At 44.8% G+C, this 16,324-nt stretch overlaps 1 protein-coding gene across 1 annotated transcript in view; it reads right to left on the minus strand.

Annotated features, from left to right (window-relative positions):
* Positions 1–16,324, minus strand: part of LOC105937232 (aryl hydrocarbon receptor-like) — a 97,479-nt gene that overhangs the window by 13,549 nt on the left and 67,606 nt on the right. The window contains 5 exon segments of the mRNA NM_001309949.1: positions 111–252; positions 2,392–2,501; positions 2,684–2,886; positions 9,113–9,246; positions 12,221–12,353. Of these exon segments, the coding sequence (NP_001296878.1) occupies positions 111–252; positions 2,392–2,501; positions 2,684–2,886; positions 9,113–9,246; positions 12,221–12,353 (722 nt within the window).

Here is a 16,324-nt window from a genome sequence, read left to right on the forward strand (position 1 = left end):
CCATAAAAGCCAGGAATCACACTTTCAGTCAGACTGTTAAATAACTTTGGCTTTTTAATTGCTTGAATGCACCCGTGTACAACTAGCAACACAAAGACTCCGAAACATACAGAAGTGGCCTCTGGGTGGCGATGATGTAGTCCGGTTTGCCGTTCTTGTACACCAGCCGGGCGTTGGCCTGGACCCATTTCCAGCGATTCTCTTTAGTGAGGAGCCTGAACACTGTTAGTCCGCTCTCTCCTGTCTTTATCACTGAACACACAAGCATAGCCACAATGAGTTGAACTGTTCAAATCTTAATAAAATCACTTAGAGTTAGGGTTCGAGTGACCAAAGTCCAGAATAGGAACTGCACAGCATTTCTATTGGGAACCCGTCAGCTCACATCTCTTTCCTGGCAGTGTTGTTGTTGCATAAACCTTTGCAGTGCAGAAATCTGTCAGACACAGTGTATTTGTTTTGTTGTTGTTGCTATATGTATCATCTCTGATGCTTTGCCCATATTGTGGATTTATGGGCTGTATCCGTTCGTCTGGCAGCTCTGCAGCTTCACTCAATCTGTCCTCTAATCCAGCAGGATTACTGATGAAACCTGTCTCAGCATATTGGACCACAACGTTCCAAGTTTCTGTCTTTCAAATGCCTTTTCATTGATTTCAGAAATATTAATAAATACAAGATAGTCAAGTTTAGGTTTAAACCCATAAATCCCCAGACAACAGACAACCCCATACAAAACATAACTGAGGTAGAATGAAACTTTACACTGGTTATGGTTAAATTACAGAAAACAAACAATGCCATTCAAGATACCTAAAAAAAGGTGGAGTGGGGGAAGGGAGCGCTACTCAAAAAAAGAAAAAAAGTCCATACTCATCATAATATCCAATATCCTCTGTAAATGAGAAGGTGGAACTGGATTTTTTTATCTCAATCAAATAGCTCTACTAGCAATTAATGAAGAAAATGATAACATTCTTTGCTTAATGCATGGTGGGTCCAGGGGCAACCCCAAAAATGGCGGAGATGGGGTTTGATCCAATCTCAACAAGCAACACCTCAGATAAAGTATGAAAAACAGACTACCAGAAGTTGGCCAGGGAAGAACAAGACCAAAACTCATGGGTTAATGTAGATGGTACATTCCTACAGTGGTCACACGTCGGGTCCACCTAAAGATGGAGAAAACAGGTGATTTGCAACAATAGGGCCTGAAAGTGAAAAAGCCTGGGGACTATAGGTTTTCCTGAATTGAGACCAGATTTTAGGAGAATGTTTAACCACCGGGCCACCAAAGGACACTGAACCAGTAAGAGGAAGAGGTGAACCTGAGTGCAGACAATGAAGTTCCAGTACCTCCACCATAAGCCTCCATGGACATCCAGGCTGGAGGTGAAGGCTCCAAATGAAAATGCTGCCAGTAAAGCAGGCCTTGAATGCCCAGTAGTAGTTTTGAAAGTTGGGCAAATCTATTCCACCTGATTGTATGGGCCTTTTAAGGTATACTTTCCTTAATCCTGGGCGTTTACCAGTCCATATAAAGGACAGAATTATCGATTCTGGGAACCATAATAGGGGGGCACTGGAATAAATACAAATATGTTGGAAGCAACATAATTGTTACAGAGTTAATTCTGCCAATAATTTCACAACTGTGTTTGTGTGGGGATAGCAGAGCACTCGTGGGTGAAGAGGGCGAAGAGAGCAGGGCTGAGGACACAACCCTGCGTCATTCCACTGATCTGTGGGGCGGATGTGAGTTTCCCTATCCTCACACACAGATCCAGGAGCACAGCGTGATAGAGAAACACCCAGGCTGTGGAACTTCAGAGCCAGCATGCCTGGGAGCACGGTGTTGAAGGCTGAGCTGAAGTCCATGAATAACATCCTAACATAGCTGTTGGGATGCTGTAGATGAGTCAGAGCCGTGTGAAGCGCTAACAAGACAACATCCTCTGTAGGGCTACTGCAGGCTGTCCAGGCCAGCAGTGAATGGCGTCTTTGGATCCTCTCGAAGCACTTCATGATGATGGAGGTCAGAGCAACAGAACGATAATCGTTGAGGCAGGTGATGGTTGTGTTTTTTGGCACAGGCACAATGCTGGATGATTTCAGGCATGCAGGGATCATAAATAGCTGCAAGGATAGGTTGAAGATGTCCAGAAAAACCCCTGCTAGTAGGTCAGCACATGATTTTAACATCCAGCCTGACGCCATGTCTGGAGCTGGAGCTTTGTCGATGTTGACGTTCTTTAAGGTGGATGTCACTTGGTGCCACTGCAGGACAAGAGGCTGATATTGCACCTCTGGCGGAGTAAGATGTTCAGACCTGCTGCTGCATTGGTAGTAGAAAATGTGATATTGTTTGACCTCCATTTAATATGCACTTACTTCTAACATGGTTTTCTGCACAGTACAGCATATCTGCTGCATGGATGAACTGATAGCCTGATCCTCGAACTCGTAGCTCAGCCTCAGTGTACCCCAGAACAATTTTTCCTCTGAAAGACAGAAAAAAGACTTAATTAGCAAAACTTTGGGAAATTCAACAAGGTGAATGCAAACTGTCAGTCATCTGTGTCCTGTAATGTGTTCTGTTCAATATGGTGCTAATTTTAATACTAGTAGATGTGAAATAGCTAACCGACATAAAACAAATAAAGACATTGAAATGTGACATTACTTAGCATCACATGCCAGGGGTGTAAAATCCAGCTTGTGCTTGGTCCTGAAAATCATATTTTTGGTCCTGATCTCCAAGATGGATGGAGGCTGGAGAGGAGTTGCAATTGCAAAAAGGGCAAGCTGGGGCGTGGCCTTTCCTCCATTTTCTCGCTGCTGGTTTTGTCCATGCAGAAACTTGAGCCTGCCCTGGATGTTCAGAGCCTGCGGAAGAAACACATTTACATGTCCTTTTTATCACAAATCCAGAAATACATTCTTTACCTATTAGGAAAAATTCAACATTACAATTTTATCTGTGTAAGGATTAACTAATTTGCTTTTCTTTAAAGCCTCTTAGATACACATTAGTCTTTCTCTTTATTTATTCCTCTACACATCCATATAGCGAATTTTTCAGACAATAAGTCACACTTTCTTCACAGTTTGGCCGATCCTGAAAATTATATTCAGGTGCGACTTATATATTAAATTTAAATGGTAATTCATGTTAAACAGTATCAACCAAGGAGTAAAGATTGCCGTCTATAGCCACAAGAAGGCTCGCTTGGCTTGTGGAAACTATCCTGCTCCTGTACCACTTAAAAATGAATTGAAACATTGACTTATAGACAACAAAGCCTGAGCACATGGTTGTATGCTGTTTCAGTATGCATTTACGCAACAGAGCGTTGCGTGGTGCAGCTCAAAGGGCCCAGACCGAGACATAACCCTGTTATTGGGCTGTCTGTGAAGCTAATAACAGCTAGCAGCTAGCACTAGCTTACAGGTCTAACGTCCAGCCAGGTTACAACTTCGCTGATGCATAGAGCTCTCAACTCTCACGCATTGACCGTGTGACACACTCATTTCACTGACTTTCACTGACTTCACACGCAACACATGGCATTTCTTATGCTTAAAAATAACAAAGCTCATCTGGGCTGCGGAAGATCCATTTACAGCTCTGTCTATCCAGAGCTCAGTCTAAACCCCGCCTTCTGCGGAGCTGGTTCAGCTTCTTTCACAACTTGTGGCCATCAAGAAGAGCGATCATAGTTATAAATAATTTTGGTCTAAACCAGTGGTGAAAGTAAGCCGGTCCGGTACTGCGTATGCAGGAGGCAATAGGGAGAGCAGCTCCCAGATGAAGCCTTCATTCAGAACCAGTCATGGCTGCACGCTGGATCAGAAAACAGATCTGCTAACCAGATACAGTCTAAAAAGCCACTTATTCTGTTTATAAGTTTCGTTCTTATTAATTCTGCTTTTTTTAACCACATGCGATGTGTTTCTGTTTCCTCTCCCCTTCCTTCCCTCAGACCCAGGTGCTTTTATCAGCGGTCACCATTCAAAACGTGACTTACTACATTTGACGTCCTCACACCCGTAGCAAAATGTGCCAGTTAAAGTCAATAGGAGAGTTAGTAGCTGTGTTTCATGCTCTTTTGTTTTTAACGACACAGAACCAGTGGTGCTTCGGTGGGCATGCAGCCATGCGCTTTAATCCAGGCGCGCATAATTACGTTACATGTAATTTAGGTGCGCACTCTTAAGGGTCATTTTAAGGAACTTGTAACATCAGTGATTTTAGCTCAGACCCATCATTCCTCCTCTTCCCAATAAAGGAGACCTTTACAGTCTTTATTTATGCATTTTCCATAGGTGTTTATCCATAGCGTCCAGCACACCAATGGGGGTAAAATACACCCATCTCACCGCCTCAAACCGGTATCATTAAGTATAAATTATGCTGGTACCAGATGTTACCAAAAAAGTGTTTTTTTCTACCGTCACTTAGGAGCCAGTGATCACAGAGCTTGAATTCTGCACCTGTACTCATCAATTCTGGGGTTGCAATACATAAATAGTGCTATATTTCCTATAGGATTCCGCCTTTAAGACTATTAGTGGGCTAAAAGCGAAGCAGAAAGTCATTATTCCGTCTGCTCTGACCACAAACAAAATGCACTCAGAGAACAACTTCAAACTCAGCCTTCGGCACCAAAGCTCACTGAGGAGAGCAATAGAGGAGATTTGTCTGGTCAGCGCGGAGGCTGAGATGAGAAACCTGGTGATAATGATGGTTATAAACTGCAACAAGCTAGAAGTGCATGGAGCTGAAAAGAGGGAAACATCATGCGTAAAGACGCAGCGTGAACCCCAGTGTGCTTCAAGTGTTGCAGCTGAGGGGAAAATGTCGGACCATATAGGCTTGATGAACCTCCTCACCAATGAGGTTATAGATCTATACTGATAAATAAACCCATAGATGAATGTGAAACAGTGTAATAATACAGTCAATAACTTAAAACTACTTTATTTTATTCAGTATTATTTGAACAATTGTGTGTGTTTTTCTTCTGTTTTAACCCACTAACTGACCGATAATGTGTTAACACTTCTCTTTCACTTTTTAAGAAAAGTAATACATGTCTACTTCCTTGTCTGGTCAGATAAAAATGAGACTGAGTAAACTGGACTGGCTTTTCCTGGGTCCAGTCAGCTCCGCCCCCAAACAAGCCCCAGTCACACCCCCAGGACCGCACTACCCCCGAACATTAGCAAAATCTCAGTCTTAACTTTTAATTAAAAGTTGAGAGGTCTGCTGATGCATGTGTGCTTTATGTTGCTCTGAAACATCTGTGTTTAGTCCGTGGGCCAGAATCTGTAGGACGTCTCCTTAAGAAGTTTCGTATGAACTGTCAGGGGGCAACTTTCTTCCACCGGGATAAGCTACACATAGCAGTGATCTCAAAACACCAATGTTCCCACGTTTTCACTTGCACATTAATAAGTTATTGCTGATAAAAAATCTAAACTGTCCAAGAGACCGGTTCTCTCCCTGGGCTGCCACCTTACCGTGGTGGAGGGGTTTGAGTGTCTCAATGATTCTAGGAGCTATGCTGTCAGGGGCTTTAAGCCCCTAGTAGGGTCACCCAAGGCAGACAGGTCCTAGGTGAGGGACCGGACAAAGCTCAGCCCAAAAAGCCCCTTATGATGAGTACAATTATTGGATCCTGTGTTCCCTCGCCCGGACGCGGGTCACTGGGGCACCTCTCTGGAGCCAGGCCTGGAGGTGGGGCACGTTGGCGAGCGTCTGGTGGCCGGGCTTTTGCCCATAGAGCCCAGCCGGGCTCAGCCCGAAGAGGCGACATGGGTCCCCCTTCCGATGGGCTCACCACCTGTCGGAGGGGCCAAAGGGGTCAGGTGCATTGTGTAACGGGTGGCAGTAGAGGGCGGGGAACTTGGCGTTCCAATCCTCGGCTGCAGAAGCTGACTCTTGGGACGTGGAATGTCACCTCTCTGGTGGGGAAGGAGCCTGAGCTCGTGCGCGAGGTTGAGAGGTTCCGACTAGAGATAGTCGGACTCACCTCGATGCACCACTCTGGCTCTGGAACCAGTCTCCTTGAGAGGGGCTGGACATTCTTCCACTCTGGAGTTGCCCCTGGTGAGAGGCGCTGGGGTGGGCATACTTGTTGTCCCCCATCTCGGTGCCTGCACGTTGGGGGTTTTCCCCGGTGAACAAGAGGGTGGCCTCCCTCTGCATTCGTGTGGGGGGACGGCTTCTGACTGTTGTTTGCGCTTATGTGCCAAACGGCAGTTCGGATTACCCACCCTTTTTGGAGTCCTTGGAAGGGGTACTGGAGAGTGCCCCTCCTGGGGACTCCCTCGTTTTGCTGGGGGACTTCAACGCTCACGTGGGCAATGACAGTGGGACCTGCAGGGGCGTGGTTGGGAGGAATGGCCCACCTGATCTGAACTCGAGTGGTGTTTTGTTGTTGGACTTCTGTGCTCGTCATGGATTGTTCATCACAAACACCATGTTCAAGCATAAGGGTGTCCATATGTGCTCTTGGCACCAGGACACCCTAGGTCGCAGTTCAATGATCGACTTTGTTGTTGTTTCATCTGATCTGCGGCCCTATGTCTTGGACACTCGGGTGAAGAGAGGGGCGGAGCTCTCCACCGACCACTACCTGGTGGTGAGTTGGCTCCGATGGCGGGGGAGGAAGCCGGTCAGATCTGGCAGGCCCAAACGTGCTGTGAGGGTTTGCTGGGAACGTCTGGCAGAGTCCCCTGTGAGACGGAGCATTAACTCCCACCTCCAGGAGAACTTTAAATACGTCCTGAGGGAGGCGGGGGACATTGAGTCTGAATGGACCATGTTCCGTGCCTCTATTGTTGAGGCGGCTAGTCAGAGCTGTGGCCGCAAGGTTGTCGGTATATGTCGCGGCGGCAACCCTCGAACCCGCTGGTGGACACCAGTGGTGAGGGAAGCTGAAGAAGGAGTCCTACCGAGCTTTTTTGGCCTGTGGGACTCCGGAAGCAGCTGATGTGTACCGGCAGTCCAAGCGGCAGGCGGCTCGGCTGGTCGGCGAGGCAAAAACTCAGGCGTGGGAAGAGTTCGGAGAGGCCATGGAGAAAGACTTCCGTACGGCTTCAAAGCGATTCTGATCCACTATCTGGCGTCTCAGGAGGGGGAAGCAGTGCAGTACCAACACTGTTTACAGTGGGGGTGGTGTGCTGCTGACCTCGACTCGGGACGTTTACCAGATTAAATGTCAGTTCTTTTTCTTTGATCGTGTGAAACAAATCTCTAAATAATTGCAACATTGTCTGGTGCGATTTATATATGTTTTTTTCCTCTCTATTATGTATTTTCTAAATGACGCGATGCATTTAGAAAGCAACAATGCCATTGTGCATGATAAAATATGCAGACACAAAAACATCCAGAGATTTAAAAAAAGCTGTAAACTGTTTTACACTTTCCACTTTTGTAGATGACAACTGTTTAGGTTTTTTACTTTGTTTTTCTTTTGAATGTGTTGCAATTTTTTGGACAGTTGAAAGATGTTTGTTCAATGCACAGATCTAACACAAATATTATAATGTTGAGCTGTAAATTATCGTTACATGAACAAAATAGTGCAGTGAGTTGGTCTGGACCCTCTATTGACAGGCATTGAAGGGGTGGGTGGTGTTGCTGTAATGTATGTAAAGTAATTCAAATGAACAGCTTTTGTTAACATCCCCTGGCTGAAGGTGATTCTAAAGAAACTTTGAGGCCTGTTTTTTCACTAATCTTCTTTGCGAGTACCAGCATTCAAATGCTCATATCTTCTTTAATTGTTTCCAAAAGTTTGATATCATCGGAAAGCTTAGAGTCCACTCTTTCAGAATAACTCAAAGAGTACTTAACCTGTGGAGACTTGTTCCTGGTTTTGCTGTTGCCTGTCACATATTTAGACTGTACATCTTCGATTAAAATTTTATTTTCTAATGCTGGAAATCTCACATTAGATGTGAGATTAAAATGTTCCTTTTTGACAAAGCTTATAGTTAGAGTGGCTCATGTTACCCTGAGCTATCTCTATAGTTATGCTGCTATAGGCTTAGGCTGCTGGAGGACATCAGGGCCTATTTTTCTCACTACTGTTCTCCAGTTTTGCATTGCATTACATTGAAATGACTGTTGTCATTTCAACTTTTAACTTTTTGTTCTCTCTCTTTTTCTTCATAGTAGGTACACCTGGTCTGGCGTTCTGTTAACTGTGACATCATCCAGAGAAGACAGATCACCCGCTACTGCCATGTAATGTAGAACAGATTACTGGATCAATGTGAGCTTCTGTGCTTTTTTGTCTGTCTTGTTGTGTCTCTGCTCTGTCTTCTGTAACCCCCAGTGGGTCGAGGCAGATGACCGTTCATACTGAGCCTGGTTCTGCCGGAGGTTTTCCTTCCCGTTAATGGGGAGTTTTTCTTCCCACTGTCGCTTCATGCTTGCTCAGTATGAGGGATTGCTGCAAAGCCATGTACAATGCAGACGACTCTCCCTGTAGCTCTACGCTTCTCCAAGAGTGAATGCTGATTGTCGGGACTTTGATGCAATCAACTGGTTTCCTTATATAGGACATTTTTGACCAATCTGTATAATATGATTGAATTTGACTTTGTAAAGTGCCTCGAGATGACATGTTTCATGAATTGGTGCTATATAAATAAAATTGAATTCAATTGAATTCAATTGAATTCCCATATAGAAGTATAGAAGTATAATATAACTATTATATATTCTGCAAAAGAGAGCAATAAGGATCATTGATGGAGCTGGAGAAAGGGACCACAACAACCCATTATTGCTGCAACCAAAATTACTCAAATTCACAGATCTTGTGGAGATACAAACAGCATTAATAGTATTCAAAGCAAAAAAAATAATTATTACCAGATAATGAATATAATATTTATAAGTTTTACTTTTTTTTTACTCCTTTTCAGACTTTGCTTAAGAAATTAGTTTTGTTTTTGTTCTGTTCTTTACATGTTTGAAATAAACTTCCCTAAATCTAAACCTAACCTAAACCTAAATTCTATTTTCAAATTTTCACTGAAGCGTGTAGCAACACTGGGCTGTGGTCTGCAGGTCATGTCTATGCAAGCTTACCAGGAAACCAGAGGAGTTATCTAAGAGGCAGCGGAAACGGCACACAAAATTCCTCTCCAGGAAGGAGGAATTCTCTGGTGGAAGCTGCTCCGGGTTGTAGGTGACCAAAGAAGAGCTGCTGTCAGGTTCCATCTCTACGAAAATAAAAGCACAAACCAGTTATAAAACCTATATTTAGAAATTCTCCAAAGTAACAATTTTCTTGGTTTTAATATAATTGAATTTTTGCAAAGTTCAACTACTACAGTTTTCCTTTTTATGACCAAAGCATTTCCAAATTGAGTTTTAACTCGGTTTGTTTAGTTGTATTTTTTCTAAGTTGGTGGACTTGATATTAAGATTCATCTTGAGCTATAGTTTGTGCTGTCTATGGTGCATCTCCCTGAATATGTTTCAAGTAAAGAGATCTTTTGTTGAATTATATTAGTCTTAAAATAACATCTACATCCACATCAAATTGTTTCTCTCTGGGCTTCTTTGATCGGCTCCATCACCTAGTTGGAGTGGGGGGCTGTTGGATGTGTCCTGTGGGTCGTAGTGGCTGATTTTGGGGGTGCCTGGGTCTGGGGGTTGCTTGGAGTGGGATGTCTGGTGGGTCCAGTGCCAGGGTCTGTGGCCCCCAGTTGGGTGGGGCTTTGGGGGCCTCAGGGGCCTCAGGGTGGCCTCCAGCGGTTACTTGTGATGCTCTTTGGGGGGGTCTGCACCGGCAGATGTGGGTCCAGACCTGGGAGCTGTTTCTCTACTGGGTGGGTCTCTGGGCTTGGGGCTACTGGGGGGTGCCGCCTTTGGGCAGGTGATTGTGTAGGCTTCTGCCCTGAGGGCTTCCTCTACCCCATTCACATTTAGACATTGAGGTTTCTAGGTGGGGTGCATGGGGGCCCTCCCATTTTTAAATGCACTTGAAAACACCATGCAACAACACAACATTTGAGTGGGCTGAGGCAGGCACAGGGTCTTTTTCACATCCCTGTTCTTCAATTGCCATTTGGACTCTAGAGGAGGAGTGGGCTGCCTGGTTGGGCTCGGGGAAGGGTGTTGGGTCCTGGAGGTCAGCTGGAGCTGGAACTGGCACTAATGCTCTCCCACAGAATATGGAAGGCAGGGTGTGGGGGAGGCAGCATCTCAGGGTTCATGGTGGGTTCTGGTTGGCCGGCCCGTTCGGTTCATGTTGGCCCCATCTCAGGGTGGATGGGCCTGTGGGTATTCTGGGCTGAAATCAGGGTGGGAGGTAAGGGCCGAAGTGTGTACTGGGTAGGTCGGGGTTTGATGGTGGTCCCTCCCATCCCGATGATAGGGCTCACCTTTCAGGTCTAGGGACTGGATACCCCTCTGGGTTGCCGGTACCTGGACCTGTGAGTATGGGATATGTGTTATGAGTGTGTGTATTGCATCCCCTTTTTTTGGGGTAAGAGTGTATGCATGTGGGAGCACTACAATGGGGACATGTGAATGTGACTATGTACATGGTTTTCTGTTTGTCTTTATGTCAGGTTGGGTTTTAGACTGCCCCCTCTCCTGTGACATCTCATGTCTCCACTAAGTGTGGAGCCCATCCCCCCTGTTCTGCTCCCCTCCATTAGCTGGCGCCTTGACCTTCTGATGTGTTGGTTATCCTCTGTGGCTGGGGCTGGGTTTGTGCTGGCTCACTCCTGGCTGCTGCTTTGCAGAGCCTGGGCACCATGGCAGGGCCCGCTGGATTCACTCTGGTGTAGCTGACTGCTCGTCGCCGCAGCTCCTGAGGGCTTCAGCACTGTGGTTGTTGGGAGTTTCCTATGGCTCCTCTCTGTTCTTCCCTGGAATGGGGGAGGCAGCTATCACTATGTTTGTCCTTCTTGGGTACCATTGCTCTAGGGGCTCTTTCGGGCGTCTGGGGTTCTGGTTTCCCCGGAGTCTGCCTCGGTGCTCTGGGGGGTGCATCTTTGGGTCCTCACAACCACTATTGAGCATTCTTCTTAAGGATAAAACTTACATATACAAGTGCATTCTCAGGAACACCTACATGTGCTTGGATTCAGGTGCTTACAGACTCCTGTTTATACAAAAACCCTATTATTAGCTTAGCTGTCACTTTATACATCTCATATTAAATAATACAGTGTATTTTTCAGTGATGTTATCAAGGTGGTGGTTGTTTGTACGTGTAATATTTTATTGATTCATTTAGCTTTTATTTTTACATATGTCTTTGCAGGTGTAGAAGCAAACACAGAGGTCATTATCTTGTTCTGTTCTTTTCCGCTCCTCTATTTTGTATTACCGTTTCTCCTGTTCAGAATTTTGTCTGATCTTTTTCTCTTCTTTTTTTCTGTTCTACCTTTCTTTTTTAGTGTCAATTGAACATGAAACAGTCCCAGAATAAAATCTAATAAAGCTTTACGCACATATAAATCAAGCGGAGTACTACAGGAAAAGCAGCAATGCTCCACTTGTGAAACTAAAATCTGTTGGGCTCTCTTTGGCATTTAGACAGCAATCCTCAATGCTACACTGCCAAGGACATGTTAAAAAATAAATAAATAAAATAAAAAACTAAGTTGAGTAAGCAAGTGTTTCTGAGAAAAGCTGTAGTTGTGTTAGAACTGTTGATCTTAGCCAAAATCCAAAGCATCCCACCAAAGGACACACACACACAAACACACACACACACACACACACACACACACACACAAACACATATAAGCATCTTAAAACCTAAATACAGATCTAGGGCCACTTTGACTCATAAGCCACAGTGAAGATTACAGAGTCATGTGATCTGACCCGAGGCTGGCCTCACAGCTTAATGCTGTGTACTTGACCATCTCATACTGATGTCTGGCTGTTTGTTCTTGCTGAGGTTAAAAGTGAGAAACAAACCACACAAACCTGTGTATCATCTTTAATACACAGGTTTTACAGGAAGAGATAAACTGATTTAACGGTTCAGTTAAACCATGTAAACATGTAACAATGTGTCACTATCAAACAAATTCTAGAATGATAAATACCCGAATGCCTTAAGAAAAACAAAATGTAGCAGAGTAGATTATCAAGGCTGTTTTTTGTACAATTTTCTGCTTCATTAAGGCTCTAGACAACATAAACTCATGATGAGAAGAGAGTGGTTACCTTGGGAGGAGTCCTGGGAAATGACTGATGCTGCAGCCTGGGGAGGATTCAAAGCCCAGTGCAGGTTTCTTCTAAGTTCCTGCTGGTCCTCTGTATGGACCAGTTCATAAGCACTCTGGTGGATGACATCAGTCTAACAAATAAATAAATTAATGAATACATAAAAGAAACATTTGAGCATGTTACGCAAGCAAAATGATAATAATAATAATAATAATAATAATAATAATAATAATAATAATAATAATAATAATAATAATAATAATAATAATAATGGCTGCACAGTGGCGCAGTGGGTAGCACTGTTGCCTTGCAGCAAGAAGGTCCTGGGTTCGAGTACACCCCTGGGTCTTTCTGCATGGAGTTTGCATGTTCTCCCTGTGCATGCGTGGGTTCTCTCCGGGTACTCCGGCTTCCTCCCACAGTCCAAAAACATGACTGTTAGGTTAGTTGGCTTCTCCAAAAATTGTCCTTAGGTGTGAATGTGTGCGTGAATGGTTGTTTGTCCTGTTTGTCTCTGTGTTGCCCTGCAACAGACTGGCGACCTGTCCAGGGTGTACCCCGCCTCTCGCCCAGTGAACGCTGGAGATAGGCACCAGCACCCCCGCGACCCCATGAGGGATAAAGCGGTTCGGAAAATGGATGGATGGATGGATAATAATTCAATTCAATTCAATTTTATTTATATAGCGCCAAATCATGAAACATGTCATCTCAAGGCACTTTACAAAGTCAAGTTCAATCATATTATAATAATAATAATAATAATAATAATAATAATAATAATACACAAGAATTAAAGAAGTAGGTAGGTAATTGGCTTTTAAACTATAAATAAAACTGAACCAGTTATTCTACAGATTATTATTATTATTATTGATCATCTAAAAGTGAGGCAGGTCTTCCCAGATGCAGAGACTCCAAGCATGCCGAGACATAACCTTCATCAGTGTAAACAAAGCATCTGCATACCATATCCTAACATTAAATAAGGTTTTTATTGGGTTACTGCTAAGGTTAGCATCTGACTAGCACTTGTATTGATTCCATAGCAGTAACGTGTGGTATTCAAGGTGACCCTGAGTTGAGGGGGTCATCCCATACAGTTTCTCTTTAGATGGTTTTCCACTACCCGCGAAAAGCCCTGGGTTTTTCAAAAGCGCAGCGCATGTTTCGATACATATTTACCCAGCTAATTTCAGTTTCCTGGTGCTTTACTTTCACTGATAAAGGCTCCTGGTTTGAGGGCAAGATTTTTCAGCTTTCACAAGGATTGTTGAAGGAGCGGGTTATATGAAGCAAGGCAAAGAACTCCACCACCAGGAGCAGTAAGGAGATGAGGGTACAAATTTACTGACTTTATGCTCTTAACCTGTCACAAATAGTAGCTTTAAAATGTTTCTTAGCTAGAAAGTACACCTCAAAACTTCACCTGTGCAGTCAGTTAATCAAGATAATGATCCGGATGCAGCAGAGGGGTGCAGACGTGTATTCGTGAGCTCTCAGTGGTACCAAGCATCTGCCTTTATCCTGATTCAACTTCTCATAACCTTTGATTTTATGAAAGAGGCGAAGCAATTAAGAACACCTTTGCATGGCATGCTATAACTTTTGTCATACAAAGAAAAAGAAAACTGCAAATCAAACTTCACCTGCATGCCGAAACCGCAAGAAACATGGCGGACGGGGAAAAGGAAATATCCTTCAGCAAACTTTTCGAAGCAATTCAAGAAACAAAAGAGGACCTCACGAAACATATTGACAGAAAAACAGCTGGCATAGAACCAACATTAACGAAAATCGAGTCCTCACTCTACGCTGGTGGAACAGGTTGATGAGATACAGACATGAGTGAGTACAAACGAAGACGATATTAAAGATACGCGCAACCGTGTCGACAAAATGGAGAAACTGATAACGCAACTCAAAGACAAAACTGTTGATCTAGAAAATCGCAGCAGGAGATCTAACATCAGGATAATTAATGTGCCGGAACAAGCAGAAGGCCGTGATGCCGCAGGACTTTTGGAAAAGTTTATACCGCAAATTCTGGGTAGCGACAACTTCACTTCTGTCATCCTGGAAAGAGCGCACCGAATTGGGAAGCAATCGGACAGACCGTGGCCTCTCATCGCCAAGTTCCTGAACTTCAGAGATAAAGAGAAAGTCCTTCGGCTGGCCAGAAGTAAGGGAGAGATGACATATGAGAACAAAAGGATATCGTTCTACCCAGACTACAGCGTAGATTTGCAGCGCAAAAGAGATGCCTTTCGTATCGTGAAGCGGACGCTGCGAGAGATGGAGGTGGAATACACGCTCTATCTACCCCGCCCAGCTTCGCAGCAAGCACCAGGGATCCGCTAAGTTTTTCTCCTCACCAGCCGAAGCACAGCGTTTTCTGAAAGATCTCCCAAGTGAGCAACCTAAAGCTAATCAAAATGACTGTAATGTCCAGTCCACTGTTGCAGACACTGATGAGAGGGGCTGAGAGCGGTTGTGACTCAAAATGTGACGTTCAGGATAACTGGGACGTTCTGACGATAAACCCGCACCTGTTTGCTGAAACATGTTTGTCCGTTCATTGCTTAAGTATGACTGTGCACCCAGATATATAATATTGCAGCATGCAAACTTACGTATGACGTTATGGTATACATCCCCATTCTAGAATGGGATCACATCTTTCTTATCCTTTGCATATTTTTGCTTTAAAAAAAGTTGAAACTTTTCAAATGTTAGGAGTGGCCAGATTTTACTTTCCTGCAGATGTTGAAGCCACCTCTGTTTAAGAGAGTTACCTACCTAATGTGGTTCTATTTCATCCCTCCTGACCGCCAGAGGGTGGTGCTGAAAGCACTGAATGTTCCCTTCGGGCATGCGCAGTTTGAGTAATTATACCAAGAGTCACACCTGTGATGCCGGATGACCACTCAGAGGCTATATAGCCTGGTGTCATCCTTGGCTTGTTCCTCTTTTCTTCTCGCAAGCGGTTCGCTATCTTCCCCGTTGTTTGACGCCCCATCTCTCGGAGTTGCAGTTTTCCCTTCGCCCCCCCCAGGGCTGCAACAGGTTAATCTGTTAAACGTTTTTGGAAGTTTTTCGGAAGGTAAGTAAGCTGTTTGTTGGTGACGGTAGCGTCCGTGCCCCCTCTCCCAGCTCACGACTTCTTGTTACCGTGTTACCTACAGCTTGGTCACACTCTCCCAGTGTGACCAACTTTATTTTCTGAAGTGTGAGTGCGGCTAACGTTGTTAGTTTCTTTGATTTACTAGTTTTATACCTGGTGACGGCAGTGTTTCCGCCCCCTCTCCCAGTGTGACCAACTTCATTTACCGAAGTTTGAAAACGACTAACGTTGTTAGCTCCTTTTGGTTTATTAGTTTTATACCTGGTGACGGCAGTGTTTCCGCCCCCTCTCCCAGTGTGACCAACTTCATTTACTGAAGTTTGAGTATGGCTAACATTGTTAGTTTATTTGGTTTATTGGTTTTATAACTGGTGACGGTAGCGTGTTGCCCCTCTCTCAATATAAGCCTCCTTGTGTTTGCAGCCTCTTTTGTGGCTCTGCTATGATTGGTGACGGCTGCGTTTGCGCCCCCTCTCCCGATTTGAGCTCATTTTCATTTCTTAATTGGGCTGAGCTTTGTTGACCTTCGACATGGATGGCTCCCACAGCTGCATTGAGTGTAGGGCTGCCCTCCAGGCAGAGGATGGCCACTACCTGTGCCCTACCTGCCTTGGACATGAGCACCTTGTGGAGGACCTGTGCGACAATCCCTGCATGAATTGTAGTTTTATGCCACATGTAGTGAGGGTGACTCGTTTGGCCCAGTTGTGCCCCCAGGAGGGCTCTGATCTTCCGCCCTGTGAACAGGTGGATCACCCCCAGGCATTCTAAGCGCTGTGGTGGGACTACGGTCTTGGCACCCCCCCTCGGAGGAGACGGGCCAAACTTGACCAGGGCCTGGCCACAAGGGTGGAGCAGTTGTCGGCGGAGTTGGCAGAGATGAAGTCTTTGTTGCAGACACATCAGCCTGATGCCTCTCTTCCAGTGACTGGGCTCTCCTCCCCACCCATGCCTGAACTAGTTGCGGAGGAGGACGT

Source organism: Fundulus heteroclitus, chromosome 7, assembly GCF_011125445.2.
Source record: "Fundulus heteroclitus isolate FHET01 chromosome 7, MU-UCD_Fhet_4.1, whole genome shotgun sequence".
Lineage (NCBI taxonomy): Eukaryota > Metazoa > Chordata > Actinopteri > Cyprinodontiformes > Fundulidae > Fundulus > Fundulus heteroclitus.